At 41.7% G+C, this 14,848-nt stretch overlaps 1 protein-coding gene across 4 annotated transcripts in view; it reads left to right on the top strand.

Moving 5' to 3' along the window:
• The first annotated feature begins 6,999 nt into the window (after window positions 1-6,999).
• The window catches only part of RRP15 (ribosomal RNA processing 15 homolog), a 53,028-nt gene continuing 45,179 nt past the window's right edge, over window positions 7,000-14,848 (top strand). The window contains exons 1-2 of one of the 4 annotated variants that reach the window (XM_069544617.1): window positions 7,000-7,130; window positions 7,531-7,878. In XM_069544617.1, the coding sequence (XP_069400718.1) occupies window positions 7,671-7,878 (208 nt within the window). In that variant the 5' untranslated portion in view covers window positions 7,000-7,130; window positions 7,531-7,670. Of the gene's footprint in view, window positions 7,879-14,848 lie in introns of all 4 variants that reach the window. The other 3 variants (XM_069544620.1, XM_069544619.1, XM_069544616.1) reach the window with 3 other exon arrangements.

Below are 14,848 nucleotides of genomic sequence, written 5' to 3' on the forward strand. Positions count from 1 at the left end.
TCCCCAGATTGCCACGTGACTGGCTCAGTCACACCATTCACATCCCAGCTCAAATGTCATCCCCTGGAGTTGCTCTGACCTCTGTCTAAGGTACTCCACTCCAGCCATCACCCTATCACCAAATCAGTCTGTATTACATGACCCTGTTTTACTATCTTCCTGGCACTATTATCTGTAGCTATTTATTTATTTATTTTTTATTTACTTATTTGTTGATGTCTCCCTCACGCAGAATGTAAGCGTCAATAAGAATAAGGACTTTTTGGCTTGTTTTTTTAGGAATCCCTGGTGCGTCAAACAGAACCTGGTACATAGTAGCGAAGTCACTAGGTTGTGTCCGACTTTCTTTGACCCCGTGGACTGTAGCCTACCAGGCTCCTCTGTCCATGAGATTCTCCAGGCAAGAATACTGAAGTGGGTTGCCATTTCCTTCTCCAGGGGATCTTCCCGACCCAGGGATCGAACCAGGGTCTCCTGCATTGGAGTCAGACTCTTTAACCTCTGAGCCACCAGGGAATAGTAAGCATTCATTAAATATTTGATGAATAAATGAATGAACGGATGTCATGTCTGGGAAGGCCAGAGCCTGGGACCTTACCACTGGACAAACAATCACTTGTCTTGGATGATGAAGCCATTCAATTTCAGAAGGGTGAAATAAGAAGGCCAAGCTCTTAAGGCCTCTTTCATCTGTATCTATGGTCTGTTAAGGATGCAGAGATTGAGTTCCGCTGTCACCACGGAAAGGAAGCAGCAGTTCCTTGTATAATGTTCAGGATGCACTTTATACTCGCACCAGTGAGAGCCTGAAAGCCTAGAAGGATCGAGGAAGCCCACTTTTATCTTGTGGTTGCTTGATCATTCAGAAATCCAGGGCAAATCTTGTCGTGGCTGATGAATACTGCCTAAGAGACTGTTAGCTCCCACAGGGAGGTGAGTATTTAATGGAAAGGCTTTATGCAAGGTGGAATATGTCTTCTTGATGCATGATAGTGGCCATCTTACTAATGCGGGCTCTGAGACCAGGAGTCCAAGAGTAATTTGTTCAAATGAAATAATGCCTGTTAGTCTTGCCAGTACTCCCCTGCTTTGTTGTTTAACACTAACCAAATGATATAATCTGTCCCTTTCTTGTTTACAGGGGTGTTTCTAAAGAGGCAATCTAACAATGCCTCAGTCTGATTACAAATAATGAAGCCACTGCTTGGGTCTCAATTCTATCACTGGCGGAAGTCCAGTGGTAGAGGAGAAGAAAGAAGGAGGGAAAGCTATCCTCCTCTTAAGACGTTCCAAAGGATTCAGAGGCGTGTGTCCATTTTAAAATAATTTCTTTCATGCATTGAACGCATTGGCCAGTGGATTCTATACCACTGAGCCACCAGGGACACCCTGACATGTGTCCTTAAAATAAAGATGATAAGATTCAGAAACAGCCATAAGAACAGGAGTTTGGAATATGTGGGCTTTGTGGGGAGTTACATTTTTTCTTTAGAAAGCAAAGTTACCTGGTTTGGAGGAAATGGTGTTCTAGTTAGCTGCTCCTTAGTGGATTTCAAAAGCCTTAAGGTGACTCACATGAAAGATCATTACAAGTAATTTCTTCTGTCCTTAGTGACAATCTCCAGAGGCATCTAAATTCCATGAGTCCTCTTTTCCCACAAAGGAAGACTCCTTTGCTGTGTTCAGAGTCTTTCTACACAGAAGAATTTATGTTCATCTTTATATTCTTTCTACTTTGCTATACTCTAAAAAACACCCAGAGTTCAGAACCCAAAATTATTATTATTGCTATTAATGTTAGATTACTGCCATCAAATAACTTTGGAAAAGTTATCAAGTAACTTTGCATACCAGTATTGAATCATAGATTTTGGATGAAGGGGGCATGGTTTGGGAAAACAAAGAGTTCCTAGAAGTATATTCTACAATAGCATAGAAATGTAACTTGAAAAAATTTTCAAAGTTTATTTAGTCCAGCTCCCTTATTTTTAGCATGAGGAAATTGAAACACATTTACCTCTTTGAAAGTAAAGCAACTTGACCAAGGTCATGTAGTGTATCCAGTGCAATGCTTTTTGGATGCAAAGAACAGAAAACTTGACTTATTACAAACTGACCTAAATAATGATTCCATTTATCTCACTTCCTTTTAAGAAAGGATAGATACAGGGTGAGAGTAAGTGGCTCAGTGGTAAAGAATTCACCTGCCAATGCAGGAGATGTGGGTTTGATCCCTAGGTAGAGAAGACCCCCTGAAGAAGGAAATGGCAACCCACTCCAGTATTGTTGCCTGGGAAACCCATGGACAGAGGACCCTGGTGGGCTACCATCCACGGGGTCACAAAAGAATTGGATATGACTTAGTGACTAAACAACAGCAATAGCAAAATTAGTTTTCTTGGGCTGTCGTAGCAAAATAACACAGACTCAGTGGTTTAAATAACACATACTTATATTCTCACAGTTAGATGGTTGGATGGCATCACTGACTCAATGGACATGAGCTGGAGTAAGCTCTGGGAGTTGGTGATGGACAGGGAAGCCAGGCATGCTGCAGCCCATGGGGTCAAGAAGAGCTGGACAGGACTGAGCAACTGAACTGAACTGAGCTGAGCTGAACTGAAGAGGCTTTGAGGTGCCAGCAGGGGTGGTTTCTTCTGAAGCCAGTCTCTTTGGCTTGTAAGTGGCCACCTTCTCTGTATACACATCACTGCTGTCTTCTCCTCTTCTTTTAAGGACACCAGTCCTATTGGGTTGAGGCCCACTCATTCATTGTTGTTCAGCTATTATGTCATGTCTGACTCTTTTGGTACCAAACATTGGCTGCAGCATGCCAGGCTCGTCTGTTCTTTGCTATCTCCTGGAGTTTGCTCAAAGAGGCCCACTCATAGGCCCTGATTTAAATTTAATAATTTCTTTGAAGGCTCTGTCTCTAAATATAGCCACATTGGCAGTTACAGTTTCAACTTATGAAATTTGAGAACCCAATTCTATCCATAATGGTATTCACAGCTGGGTCTGGTATTTTCTATTTAGCTCAGTTCAGTTTAGTTTAGTCACTCTGTCGTGTCTGACTCTTTGTGACCCCATGAATCACAGCACTCCAGGCCTCCCTGTCCATTACCAACTCCCGGAGTTCACTCAAACTCACATCCATCAAGTCGGTGATGCCATCCAGCTATCTCATCCTCTATTGTCCCCTTCTCCTCCTGCCCTCAATCCCTCCCAAGCATCAGAGTCTTTCCCAATGAGTCAACTCTTCGCAGGAGGTGGCCAAAGTATTGGAGTTTCAGCTTCAACATCAGTCCCTCCAACGAACACCCAGGACTGATCTCCTTTAGGATGGACTGGTTGGATCTCCTTGCAGTCCAAGGGACTCTCAAGAGTCTTCTCCAACACCACAGTTAAAAAGCATCAATTTTTTGACACTCAGCTTTCTTTATAGTCCAACTGTCACATCCATACATGACTACTGGAGAAACCATAGCCTTGACTAGATGGACCTTCGTTGACAAAATAATGTTTCTGCTTTTTAATATGCTGTCTACGTTGGTCATAAATTTCCTTCCAAGGAGTAAGTGTCTTTTAATTTCATGGCTGCAATCAACATCTGCAATGATTTTGGAGCCCAAAAATATAAAGTCAGCCACTGTTTCCCCATCTATTTCCCATGAAGTGATGGGACCAGATGCCATGATCTTCGTTTTCTGAATGTTGAGCTTTAAGCCAACTTTTCCACTCTCCTCTTTCACTCTCATCAAGAGGCTTTTTAGTTCCTCTTCATTTTCTGCCATAAAGGCGATGTCATCTGCCTATCTGAGGTTATTGATATTTCTCCCAGCAATCTTGATTCCAGCTTGTGATTCTTCCAGCCAAGTGTTTCTCATGATGTACTCTGCATAGAAGTTATATAAGCAGGGTGACAATATACAGCCTTGATGTACTCCTTTTCCTATTTGGAACCAGTGTGCTGTGCCATGTCCAGTTCTAACTGTTGCTTCCTGACCTGCATACAGGTTTCTCAAGAGACAGGTCGGGTATTCACTCCATTTATTTAACAGAGAGAGGCCTATTCGGACTGTCTAGTCTTGTGTGAATTTGGAGAAAACACTTTTTAAGAAATTGGTGCATTTAATCTAGGTTATCAAATTTGTGGGCATAGAGTTGTTCACTGTATTCTTTCATTATCCTTTTTACATTCATAGTACCTAGTGATGTCCTCTCTTTTGTTTCTGATATTAGTAATTCTTGAACTTCTTTTTTTCTTAGCCCGACTAGAGACTTATCCAAAGAAGCAGCTTTCGGTTTCATCAATTTTCTTTTTTTGAGATGCTTGTTTCAACCTATTGATTCCTGCTGTAATGCTTATTATTTCTTTTCTTCTATTTTGATTTAATTTGCTTTTCTCTTTCTAGTTTCCAAAGGTGGCAACTTAGATGATTGATTTTAGAGCTTTCTTCTTGTATATGCTTATAAATGTATGCATTTGATGCTATAAATTTTCTTCTAAGCACTACTTTTTTCTGTAGCCCACAAATTTTGATAAGCTGTTTTTCATTTAGTTCAAAATATTTTAATTTTTCTCTCAAGATTTCTTCTTTAGTTCATATGTTATTTAGAAGCTTGCTGTTTAATCTTTACATGTTTTTGGATTTTTCATGTATCTTTCTGCCATTGATTTCTAGTTTAATTTCTTTGTGATCCAGGAACAGACGTGGCGTTATTTCTATTTCTTTAAGTCTATTAAGGCTTCCCTGGTGGCTCAGATAGTGAAAAATCCGCCTGCAATGTGGGAGACCTGGGTTCGATCCTTGTGTTGGAAAGACCCCCTGGAGGAGGGCACGGCAATCCACTCCATATTCTTGCCTGGAGAATCCCTATGGGCAGAGGAGCCTGGCAGGCTACAGTGACAGTGTGATCTATCATGGTGAATGTTCCATGTGATCTTGAGAAGAATTATGCTACTGTTGGACGGAGTCCATATATAGCAATTACATCCTTTTGGTTGATGGTGCTCTGAATTCAACTGTGTTCTTCCTGAATATCTGCCCCCTGAATCTCTCCATTTCTGATGGAGGTGTGTTGACATCTCCAGCTATGATTGGTGAATTCATCCACTTCTCTTTGCAATTCTAACGGCTTTTGTCTTACATAGTCTGACAATTGGTGTTAGGTAAATACACTTAACAGTTGTTATGTCTTCTTAGAGAATTATCCTTTTGTGATAACACCCTTTTTTGTCCTTGATAACTTTTCTTGCTTTGAATTCTGCTGGTGTGAAATTAATACAGCTACTCCTGCTTTCTTTTGATGTGACTTTTCATTCTCTAGTGTCTTTCAAACAGCAGGTTTTTAACTTTGCTGAGGTCTAATTTTTCAATTTGTTCCCTTGTGGATCATGTTTTTGGTGCTGTACCAAAGACTTTGCCTAACTCAAGGGCACAATGGATTTCTCCTCTGGTTTCTTTTTCAAAATTTATAGTTGTATGTTTACTACTCCATTTTGAGACAATTTTTTATGTGTTGTGCAAGGTATGGATTGAAGTGCATCTTTCGCATCTGGATATCCAATTGTTCCAACAACACTAGTTGGAAATACTGTCCTTTCTCTGTTGATTTGACTTTGCACTTCTGTCAAAAATCAATTTTCTATATATATGTGTGTGTATGTATTTATTTTCTGACTTTCTATTTTGTTCTGTTGATCTGTTTGTCTACTTGATGGTAATACTACACTGTATTGGTAGCTGTAGTTTTATAATGCTTTGAAATTATATAATGCTAACTCGAACTTTGTTCTTTTTGCATTTATTTTTTTGTTCTAGGTTTTTTGAATTTTCATAAGGGTTTTATAATCAGTTTGTCAATTTCCACAAAAAGTCTGTTGGAATTTTGATTGAAATTTCACTGAATGGGAAGAAGTGATAATAATGTTGCATCTTCTGATCCATGAACAGGGTGTGAAAATGTTAGTCAGTCCTGTGAGAGGACTCTTTTGCAACACCATGAACTGTATTCCCACCAGGATCCTCTGTTTGTGGGATTCCCCAGGCAAGAACACGGGAATGGGTTTCCATTTCCTACTCCAGGCAATCTTCCTGACCCAAGGATCCAACTGGAGTCTCTTTCGTCTCCTGCATTGGCAGGCAGATGGTTTATCACTGCCACCTGGGAAGCCCTCTTAATACCTCCCACTCTTCCAAAAACGAATAAGCTTTAGTGGAACTTTTAACAGTGCTGTAGTCTGGCAGGGACAGTAGTTGGGTACTGATAACATTTCCATCACAACATCCATTCTAACTTTGCATCAGTCAAGGCCAATCAGGAGATGGATACCACTCAGGAATTTGATTATAAATTTTAATATAAGTTTCAGCCCGGTGGCTCAGACAGTAAAGAATCCGCCTGCAATGTAGGAGACCTGGATTCAATCCCAGGGTTGGGAAGATCCCGTGGATTCCACAGAGGATCGGAATAACTAGGGACTGTGCTAGTAAGTGAAGAGAACTTTAAAAAATATAGTAATAGCAGTTAAAAGAAGCAGAGAGATACAGCACCCAAAGAAAAAGTGTGCTCTCTCCCCCTTTGGAAATTTTGAGTATTAACAAAACAAGAAATGCTCTTCCAAGAAAATGCTAAGCTTACAGAAAGCCTTTAGACTATGCCCGGCCTATGGAACACGATGTAAGAATATGCTACACTATCCCTTCGACTTACTAACTTTGTGAATGGTATTTGTCATTCATTCATTTATCGCTTCTAGAAATGTATGTCCCAGTTCCTACCTTGGGCCAGGTCCCGTTGCTGGCCTTGGGGTAGGATGGTGAATGAAATATGGTCCTTACTGAGAAGGAGCCGCAAGTCAGGGAAAAGGAATAGCGGCGGATTGTGGTAGCAGTTTTAGGGAAAGCGGGGCTGGGAAAACAGGTGACAAAGGCTGAGCTCAGGCAGAAGCCAGCCTCAGGAGGGAGGCAGGGGCATCTTGCCAAGGGCAGAGCTGTTCCAGCCTCGGTCTACACCGCGCGGGCGGGCGCCGCAAGCTGGCCGAGCGGAGCTAGGTCCGAGGCAGGAGGATGGGGCTGGAGTCCTTCACACCCAGGACCCCGGGGGGAAAATCCAGATTCTTGTCGGTGTGCAGTTGGAAGCCACTCAAGGGTTAATCACAGCGAGATTTATCTGATCCGTTTTAAGACAGATCTGGCGTGTTATGCATCTTTGCTGGTGGTGATCCGGGCAGAAGGGAGGACACTCTCATACTCTTAATTATCAACCCACCATGCGATTTTCCTCCCTTCCTATCTTCTAACGCATTTAGTGGGCACGTTCGGGACATTCGTCGAACCCCGTAAATCAACAAGAAATAAGGCGGCAGATACGGAATCGGCCACCGGGAGGAAATGAAAGCGGTCTGGGTCGGGTTGGGGTCAGAGTGGGGCGGCGGGCCAGGACCAGGGCGAGCTGGCAGACTCAGCGGAGAACTTACACTAACTGATTTTTTTTTTTTCTATTATTATTTTTTACTGGAGCCAGTAGCTCGCGAAGACAACCAGCAAGTCCTCTTCCCCCGCATTCTGAAGCTCCAGCCAGAGAACTCCCACTAGATGGCCCCACCTCGGAATCTTGTTTCACCGGAACTTTGTTTTACTGTAACCTTGTTTCATCGGAACTAGATGCCGAAGTTCCCTGTGTTACTGCCGGACACAAATGTAACGGGACGCTTCCGGTTAGGAATCATGGCCGCGGCCGTTGGCGACTCACGTGTGAGTACGGGGAAAAAGCTGAAAAATTCACTAAGGAAGAAGAAGAGGATGAAAATGGTAGTCCCGTCTGTAGCATCGGAGCTGGAAGATAAGGACAAAGACGCTTCCGATAATGAAGGTAACTTACTTGGGCTGAGCTTTGGCTGCTCAGAGAAAAGGCCGGGTAGAGTTTGCGGGAAGCAAGAGGTGCGAGAGAATTTCTCTCTGGCAGCCCCAGTTTCATCTCCCCAGGACGGCGAAGGGGCGAGTTTGGCTCGGTGTGAGAAGGTTTGAGAAAGTGATGTTCAGGGGAAGGAAGGTCGCTGTTGCGTGTTAAAGCTTCCAAGTTCTTTTATTAGACATTTTCATTGTCACTGTAATTAACTAAAATGAATCTGTTGCTTTTTTTCCTTAATAGCAGCAGCAAAAAAAAAAAAAAAAAGAGGCTTACAGTAGCAAGGGGCGAAAGGAAGGGCGGTATCTAAAATTACAAGAGTGAGTTGGGTCTCCTAGGGAGCAAGGAGGAAAAGTCCGAGAGAGGCTCATAAGGAACAAGGAGGGAAAAGCGGAGAGAGGAAGACGGCTGGTACACTTGAATTTTCTTGTGCAGTAGCTGCGTGCGTGTGTTGGGGAATTAGGGATGAGATACGAGTGAGGACACCGTAGGTGGTTAAAGTAGAATAAATAAAAGCGGTTGATAAAGATGTCTTCCAGAGACGTTTATACCGAAAGGAAGGGAATGTATTTTGAGGCTTTCAGCTGTGGTGTGTACATGCGGTACTCTTTACTCGTTCTTGGCACTGGCTTCTCGGGTTACAAGGGATCGCAGAGGACCCCTGACCTTCTCCTGCTCAGAGATTGGTCCTTAATATATTAAGAGGTGGTTACAAAGGTAGTTCTCATGATCCTGGTCCAGTTAACAATAAGGATGGAGACAGAGAATTCCATATCCTGTAGAACGCAGTCAAAGCATTGCTTCCTCTGTCTTATACATAAACCTCATGCTGTATGATTATTTTTATTTTAACGTGTCTTTCTCCTTACGGATGCAAGTCTTTCAAGTGCTGGAACGTCTTCTTTATCTTTATTCTCATGGGGCCTCCCTTATATATTTCGGTACTAAGTAAGTTTTCTTGCTGAATAAATAAATAAGGAATCATTTCATCAGGGCCTTAGTTTTCTCAGTCTGGGGGTGGAGAGCACAGTTTTCTCAGACATAGGGAAAGCACGCACGGTGGCATGTAGTCTCCTGAAACACATGGCTAGTTAGGTTGAAATGAATTGTTGGCTGTGGCTCTAGCTGTTCAGAGGTGTTATTGAGACTAGGAACAGGGTAAAGCCAGATTGTAAAGGGCCCTGTGTGCCATATGAAGAAGATTGGATTCTCTATTAGTAGGCAATATGGAGCTCTTGAGACATTTTAAGCAAGAGAATGCCACTTTGTAAGTATCACTGCTAACTGTATGGTGACTGCCAAAGAGTGCCAGAACAGTTAGGCAAAGTTGCAAAGCTCTGTTAGGGATTGCACTAGAAAAGTACAGTGAAGACAGAGAGGAGGTCCCCACTTGAAATGTTTTTCAGAAGGAAAGCATTCAATTTTCTAGACAACCAACTTCCAAATAAATTTGTAGCACCATAAATTTTGGGTATATTCCTGTTAGAGGAATTAGGTAGTAATAATAATAGTTTAGGTACTGTATCACTTTAATTCTCATAATAATAGGTACTGTATCACTTTAATTCTCATAACAATCCTGTAAGACAGGGTTATTTTTAATATTATCCTCATTTTACTTGTAAGAAAATGAGATGTAGAGAGTTTATACCTTGCTCCCGCAGTGCATAAGCTGATAGGTTGATAGAGGACACAACCAGTATTGGAGCTTGCTCTGTAGCTTTTTCTCTGACCTCTAACGGGGGTCGGAAAAACGGTTGATGAACCAGGAGGACAGAAATGATCAAACAAAACAAAACTTTCTGGAAAGTAAAAGAGCAGGGCCACAGAATCTTAAGCAAGAATTGGTTATGAACACACCATGGTATTGAGACAGGTTTTTGTTCCACTCCCTAAGGTTCCATCACTTTATGGGAAATAGATGAGGAAACAGTGGAAACAGTGTCAGACTTTGTTTTTTTAGGCTCCAAAATCACTGCAGATGGTGATTGCAGCCATGAAATTAAAAGACGCTTACTCCTTGGAAGGAAAATTATGACCAACCTAGACAGCATAGTAAAAAGCAGAGACATTACTTTGCCAACAAAGGTCCGTCTAGTCAAGGCTATGGTTTTCCTAGTGGTCATGTATGGATGTGAGGGTTGGACTGTGAAGAAAGCTGAGCACCGAAGAATTGATGCTTTTGAACTGTGGTGTTGGAAAAGACTCTTGAGAGTCCCTTGGACTGCAAGAAGATCCAACCAGTCCATTCTAAAGGAGATCAACCCTGGGTGTTCTTTGGAAGGACTGATGCTAAAGCTGAGACTCCAGTACTTTGGCCACCTCATGCGAAGAGTTGACTCATTGGGAAAGACTCTGATGCTGGGAGGGATTGGGGGCAGGAGGAGAAGGGGACAATAGAGGATAAGATGGCTGGATGGCATCACCGACTCGATGGACGTGAGTTTGAGTGAACTCTGGGAATTGGTAATGGACAGGGAGGCCTGGCGTGCTGCAGTTCATGGGGTTGCAAAGAGTCAGACACGACTGAGCGACTGAACTGAACTGAACTGAAGGTTCGATCACTAAGGGGTGTTTTTGTGGTCAGATTTTATAGCACTCTTTCCGCTGTTGATAACTGTAGTCTTCCTTCCCTTCCTCTCTTCTCCCATCCTTTCCTTTCTTTTCTCCTAAAATCTGTGTATTATCTCCAGAAATAAATGATCACTCTTTTCTCAGTTGTGTGAGAGGCATCTATGTTTGTACTGCCTTTCAGAGGGACTTTGGGCTTCTTAGGAGGGAACTTGCCTCAGTTCCCTCATCCATAAGATGGATGTGGTAATAGTGTCTCCTCAAGATTGTTGTGAAGATTCAGTGGGCTGATGTATGTAAAGCATTTAATTTAATGGTTGGCACATGGCAACCATAAAATAAATACCATACCTTTGAGTCACAGTGGTAAAGAATCCACCTGCCAGTGCAGGAGACGTGGGTTCGATCCCTGGGTTGTGAAGATCCCCTGGAGAAGAAAATGACAACCTACTCCAGTATTCTTACTTGGGAAATCCCATGGACAGAGGAGCCTGGTGAGCTACAGTCCATAGGTTCGCAAAGAGTCAGGCACTATTTAGCGACTAGATAACAGCCTACTCATAAATATGTGGTGTCATGATCGTGACATCTTTTCTGATCTAACATAACCGCTAGTCCCATCTCTCGGCCACCCAATAAGCCTTCCAGCCTTTGATAACAGTCATGTTTATAAGCTGGAGCTTTCTCCAGAAAAGAGGTTAGAATTTCCTCAGGTAACCCTACAAGGGAGCTGATGGCCTCTCTGTTTTCCAGATGAGGAGACAGAGGCTTGGAGATACTGTGTTCCATTTTAGTAGAAAGCCTCTCAGTGGAAAACTGTTCAATCCATAGATGCCAGATGTTATCTCTTAATTCTGTCCTTCTTACTCCGTAATTAGCCATTCAGTCATGTTTTCGTGGTAAAATTAGGCATTAATAGTGGTTCTATTTAGTGATAGTGATTTTGACAATGATGGATTGTCTCTGCCTCGTTGTTCTGTGGATAGCATGCACCTGATATTTGCCAGGCTGAATTCATGATTTCATCTTCAAAACAGAATCCAGTGAATAAGGAGGATGGCCCGTGTCACTGTGCACTGGTGATCTGCATGTGGCCTGACGGCTGTTTACTCCTCCGGGCACACATCTTGCTGCCCCCCTGGCTTGCTGGTGACACGGTGTCTGAACTCCTCATCTCTTGAACGCGTTTGCTCTCCTCCCTCCTCGCCATGCTTATGCTGGCCCACTAGCTACTCTTTTTTTTCCCTTCACTTTCTCTTGACCAGCTTCTCTAGAGTTCTATTTAGTTGTCTCCCTCTGCCTTTTCTTTCAGGATTTAGAATGTGTCTCTTCAATAAAGACAAATAATAAAAGGCCTTTTATTTAATAAATTCAGTAATGTAGGCCCTTTGGATGGAGATGTTTTCCTTTGGTTTAACTCAGAATTTTCTATTTAATATAAAGAAATGGATTTTTTTTTCCTCTTGTGAAATCAGATATTTCTGGAAAAGTGATAAAAACAGCTTTCTCTTTTTTTAAAATTTATTTTTGTTTATTAATTTGGCTGCTTTGAGTATTAATTGCAGCAAGTGGGTTTAGCTGCCCCACAATATGCAGGATCTTAGCTCCCTGCGAGGGATCGAACCTGTGTCCCCTGCATTGGAAAGCAGATTCTTAACGACTGGACCACCAGGAAAGTCCCCGGAAATAGCTTTTCTAGTTCAGATATTTGTGTACGTGTGACCTTGGCAGAACTATAGTAAGTTATCAAAAATTCACAGAGGCTGGATTCTGAGAGACTATAAAGGCAGGCGACTGAAGTGGACTTCAGACACATGAGGAATCAGTGTGCACATTACAGGCTTGTTATTGAAGTGTACCAGCTCATTTTATCAAGAAATTGAGTCGGAGACTTATCTTTGAATTTTAATTGGTTTATAAAAATAGATAAGGATGTGCCTTATATCAACATTTGGAAGCAGCTTCCTTCAGTGAAATGCTACTTACACACAAGTATACCCCATGTGTTGTTTGCACTTTTATTTTTTGTCTTCTGGCTTTAGTTTCTTTTGACATGTTGTGTAAGAAAGGTAGAAAATTGTGCTTTCGTGAGTGTAAAACTCTTGGATATTGTTTGTCAGACTTTGCAGAAGTCTCCTAGTTGTTACCTTAAAGCTTTGGTAAAAGCTGTGTTTCAGAACTTGTCATGAATCCTGATAATGTGACGTAGTACTCGATATCCATTTATTATAAAATTGGAAACTTCTCTTAATGTGATTTTTACACTCTTTTCTCATGTTCCGGATATCACTGAGGTTACAGATTAGCAGAAGTTATATGTGATATAAACTTGAATGATAGCAAAATGATTCAGACTGTAAGTTTTGATAAATTGTAATACTCTTCAGTAGGGTTTGAACTTTGGTCGTAGTAAAATTGCGGATGATCCCAAATCAAAGATATGTGTAAGGTAAGATGCTCTAGTCAGCATTCAAGTAATACATAAATGCCAAGCATATAAAGGAGAGGATGACATGCCTACGTTAGTTAACCTGGAACTACTCAGAGTTACTCAATTAATGCCTTGGTGGTGGTTTAGATACCGTGTGTGCGTGGCTCTTACGTTTGTAGTCTAAATAAAAAACACAGCCTTCCTATTCGGTAGATCAGTTCAGGTGAAAAAATGAAAACAGTGGTGATGATGTCAAGTATTATAAAGAGCAGTAATGGCAACCCGTACCAGTATTCTTGCCTGGGAAGTCCTATGGAATAGGAGCCCGGTGGGCTACAGTTCACGAGCTTGCAAAGCGTACTTAGTGACTAAACAACAATGATAACCTCTACCTCTGAGTTACTGAGTTACTCAGACCTACAGAATTTATGCACTGTTGGAGGTTTATATGCAATGGCTACTTGCTTAAGATTGTAATCTTTATTAAAAAAAAAAAAACTCTGTAGTCGGTAAATCAACCCATGTGAAAAAAGCCTCGGTCCAGTGCCATCGAGTGATTGACTGCTCCTTCAGAGCACGTGCCCATATGTCTATAAACTAGCAGGGAGGAATGCTAATTTCGTTTTTTCTGAATTATTCTGGTCACATATTTGAATAACGGCCTTATACTTCTAAAACAAGACTTGATACCAATCCAGTTTAGAAGGTCCTAGGAGCAATCCCTTCCTTTTTTGATAAACTACAAGGCAGTATTTAAGATGTAATAACCTAGCAGATAAATAAACTTTTCATCCAACTGTAGCTTATAACCTCCTGCATTGTTTAAGTTACTTAAAATAGCAAAGGAACATGCCTAAGAAATGAAGTATATCATAGCCTACTTCAGTAGTTTAGCAATTTATAGAACAGGCTCAGGAAACAGACTACTTCCAGGCTCTGTCTGGTTTGCCCAGATAGCACATAGTAATCACATCCAACAGTTTGTCCCGTGGTAAAACTATCATTTTATTTTTGGTTATTTTTATGGAAACCTGAGTAACTTTTTTTTTTTTAACAAGTAAATGCTTTTTAAAAAAATTTTCAAGTATCAATTTTGAATATTCTAAATTAAGTAGTAAAGGGCAGGAAAGAGCACATGGCGTGATAGAACAGATGTTTTAATACCTGGACTGGGGAGCTCTGTGTGACTTCGGGCAAAATGAGAATGGGATGTGAGCACTGGCCATTTTGGTTAGCTGTGGCTTAGAGAGAAATTCCTCTTTAATTCAAGCTTTAGTAAGCTGTTGAGTTGGCCAAAAAGTTTGTTCAGGTTTTTGGTAGGATAAACCCAAATGAACTTTTTGGCCAACCCAGTATATTGTGGCTACTCTCGGCCTTAGTTCAGTTACCTTAGTCTGAGTTGAATCTTGGATTCAGAGCTTTGTATAGTGCCTTAGAAATCAACACCCTGTCATCCCACCTTGTTCACTTTGTGACTCTGTAGATTTTTAAAACTTTTCTAAGCTTCAGAAGCATTCTCCTTGTAAGTAGAATAATAATAGCGTCTCAGAGAGTGTTGTGAGGATTAAGTGATAATGCATAAAAAGCACTTTAAATAGTACCTAGCCCTAAACACTTGCTGGCTAGTTAATATTCATCATTGTTTTAGAGTGCTTGGGAAGCTGTAGGACAGAGATAATCGACCGCTTCTGAAACAGAATCAAAGGTGTCTTGCTCACCGTGAACCCCTGGCGTATGGGTTACAGGAGAGCCAAGACTGGGTGGAATTACAGTGGAAGGAAGATTTATTCCCCCTTCCCCTGTCTTTTGTCAGTCCTTTTTAGAACTTTTGGGATGCCTCCCTGCTCTGGCTCCCAGGTTCTTAGTCTCCTTGTCTGTCGTCTTATTATTGTCATCTATTTACTGCCTGCTGTGTGCCAGAGCTGTGCTGAG

Source organism: Ovis canadensis, chromosome 12 (genome assembly GCF_042477335.2).
Source record: "Ovis canadensis isolate MfBH-ARS-UI-01 breed Bighorn chromosome 12, ARS-UI_OviCan_v2, whole genome shotgun sequence".
NCBI lineage: Eukaryota > Metazoa > Chordata > Mammalia > Artiodactyla > Bovidae > Ovis > Ovis canadensis.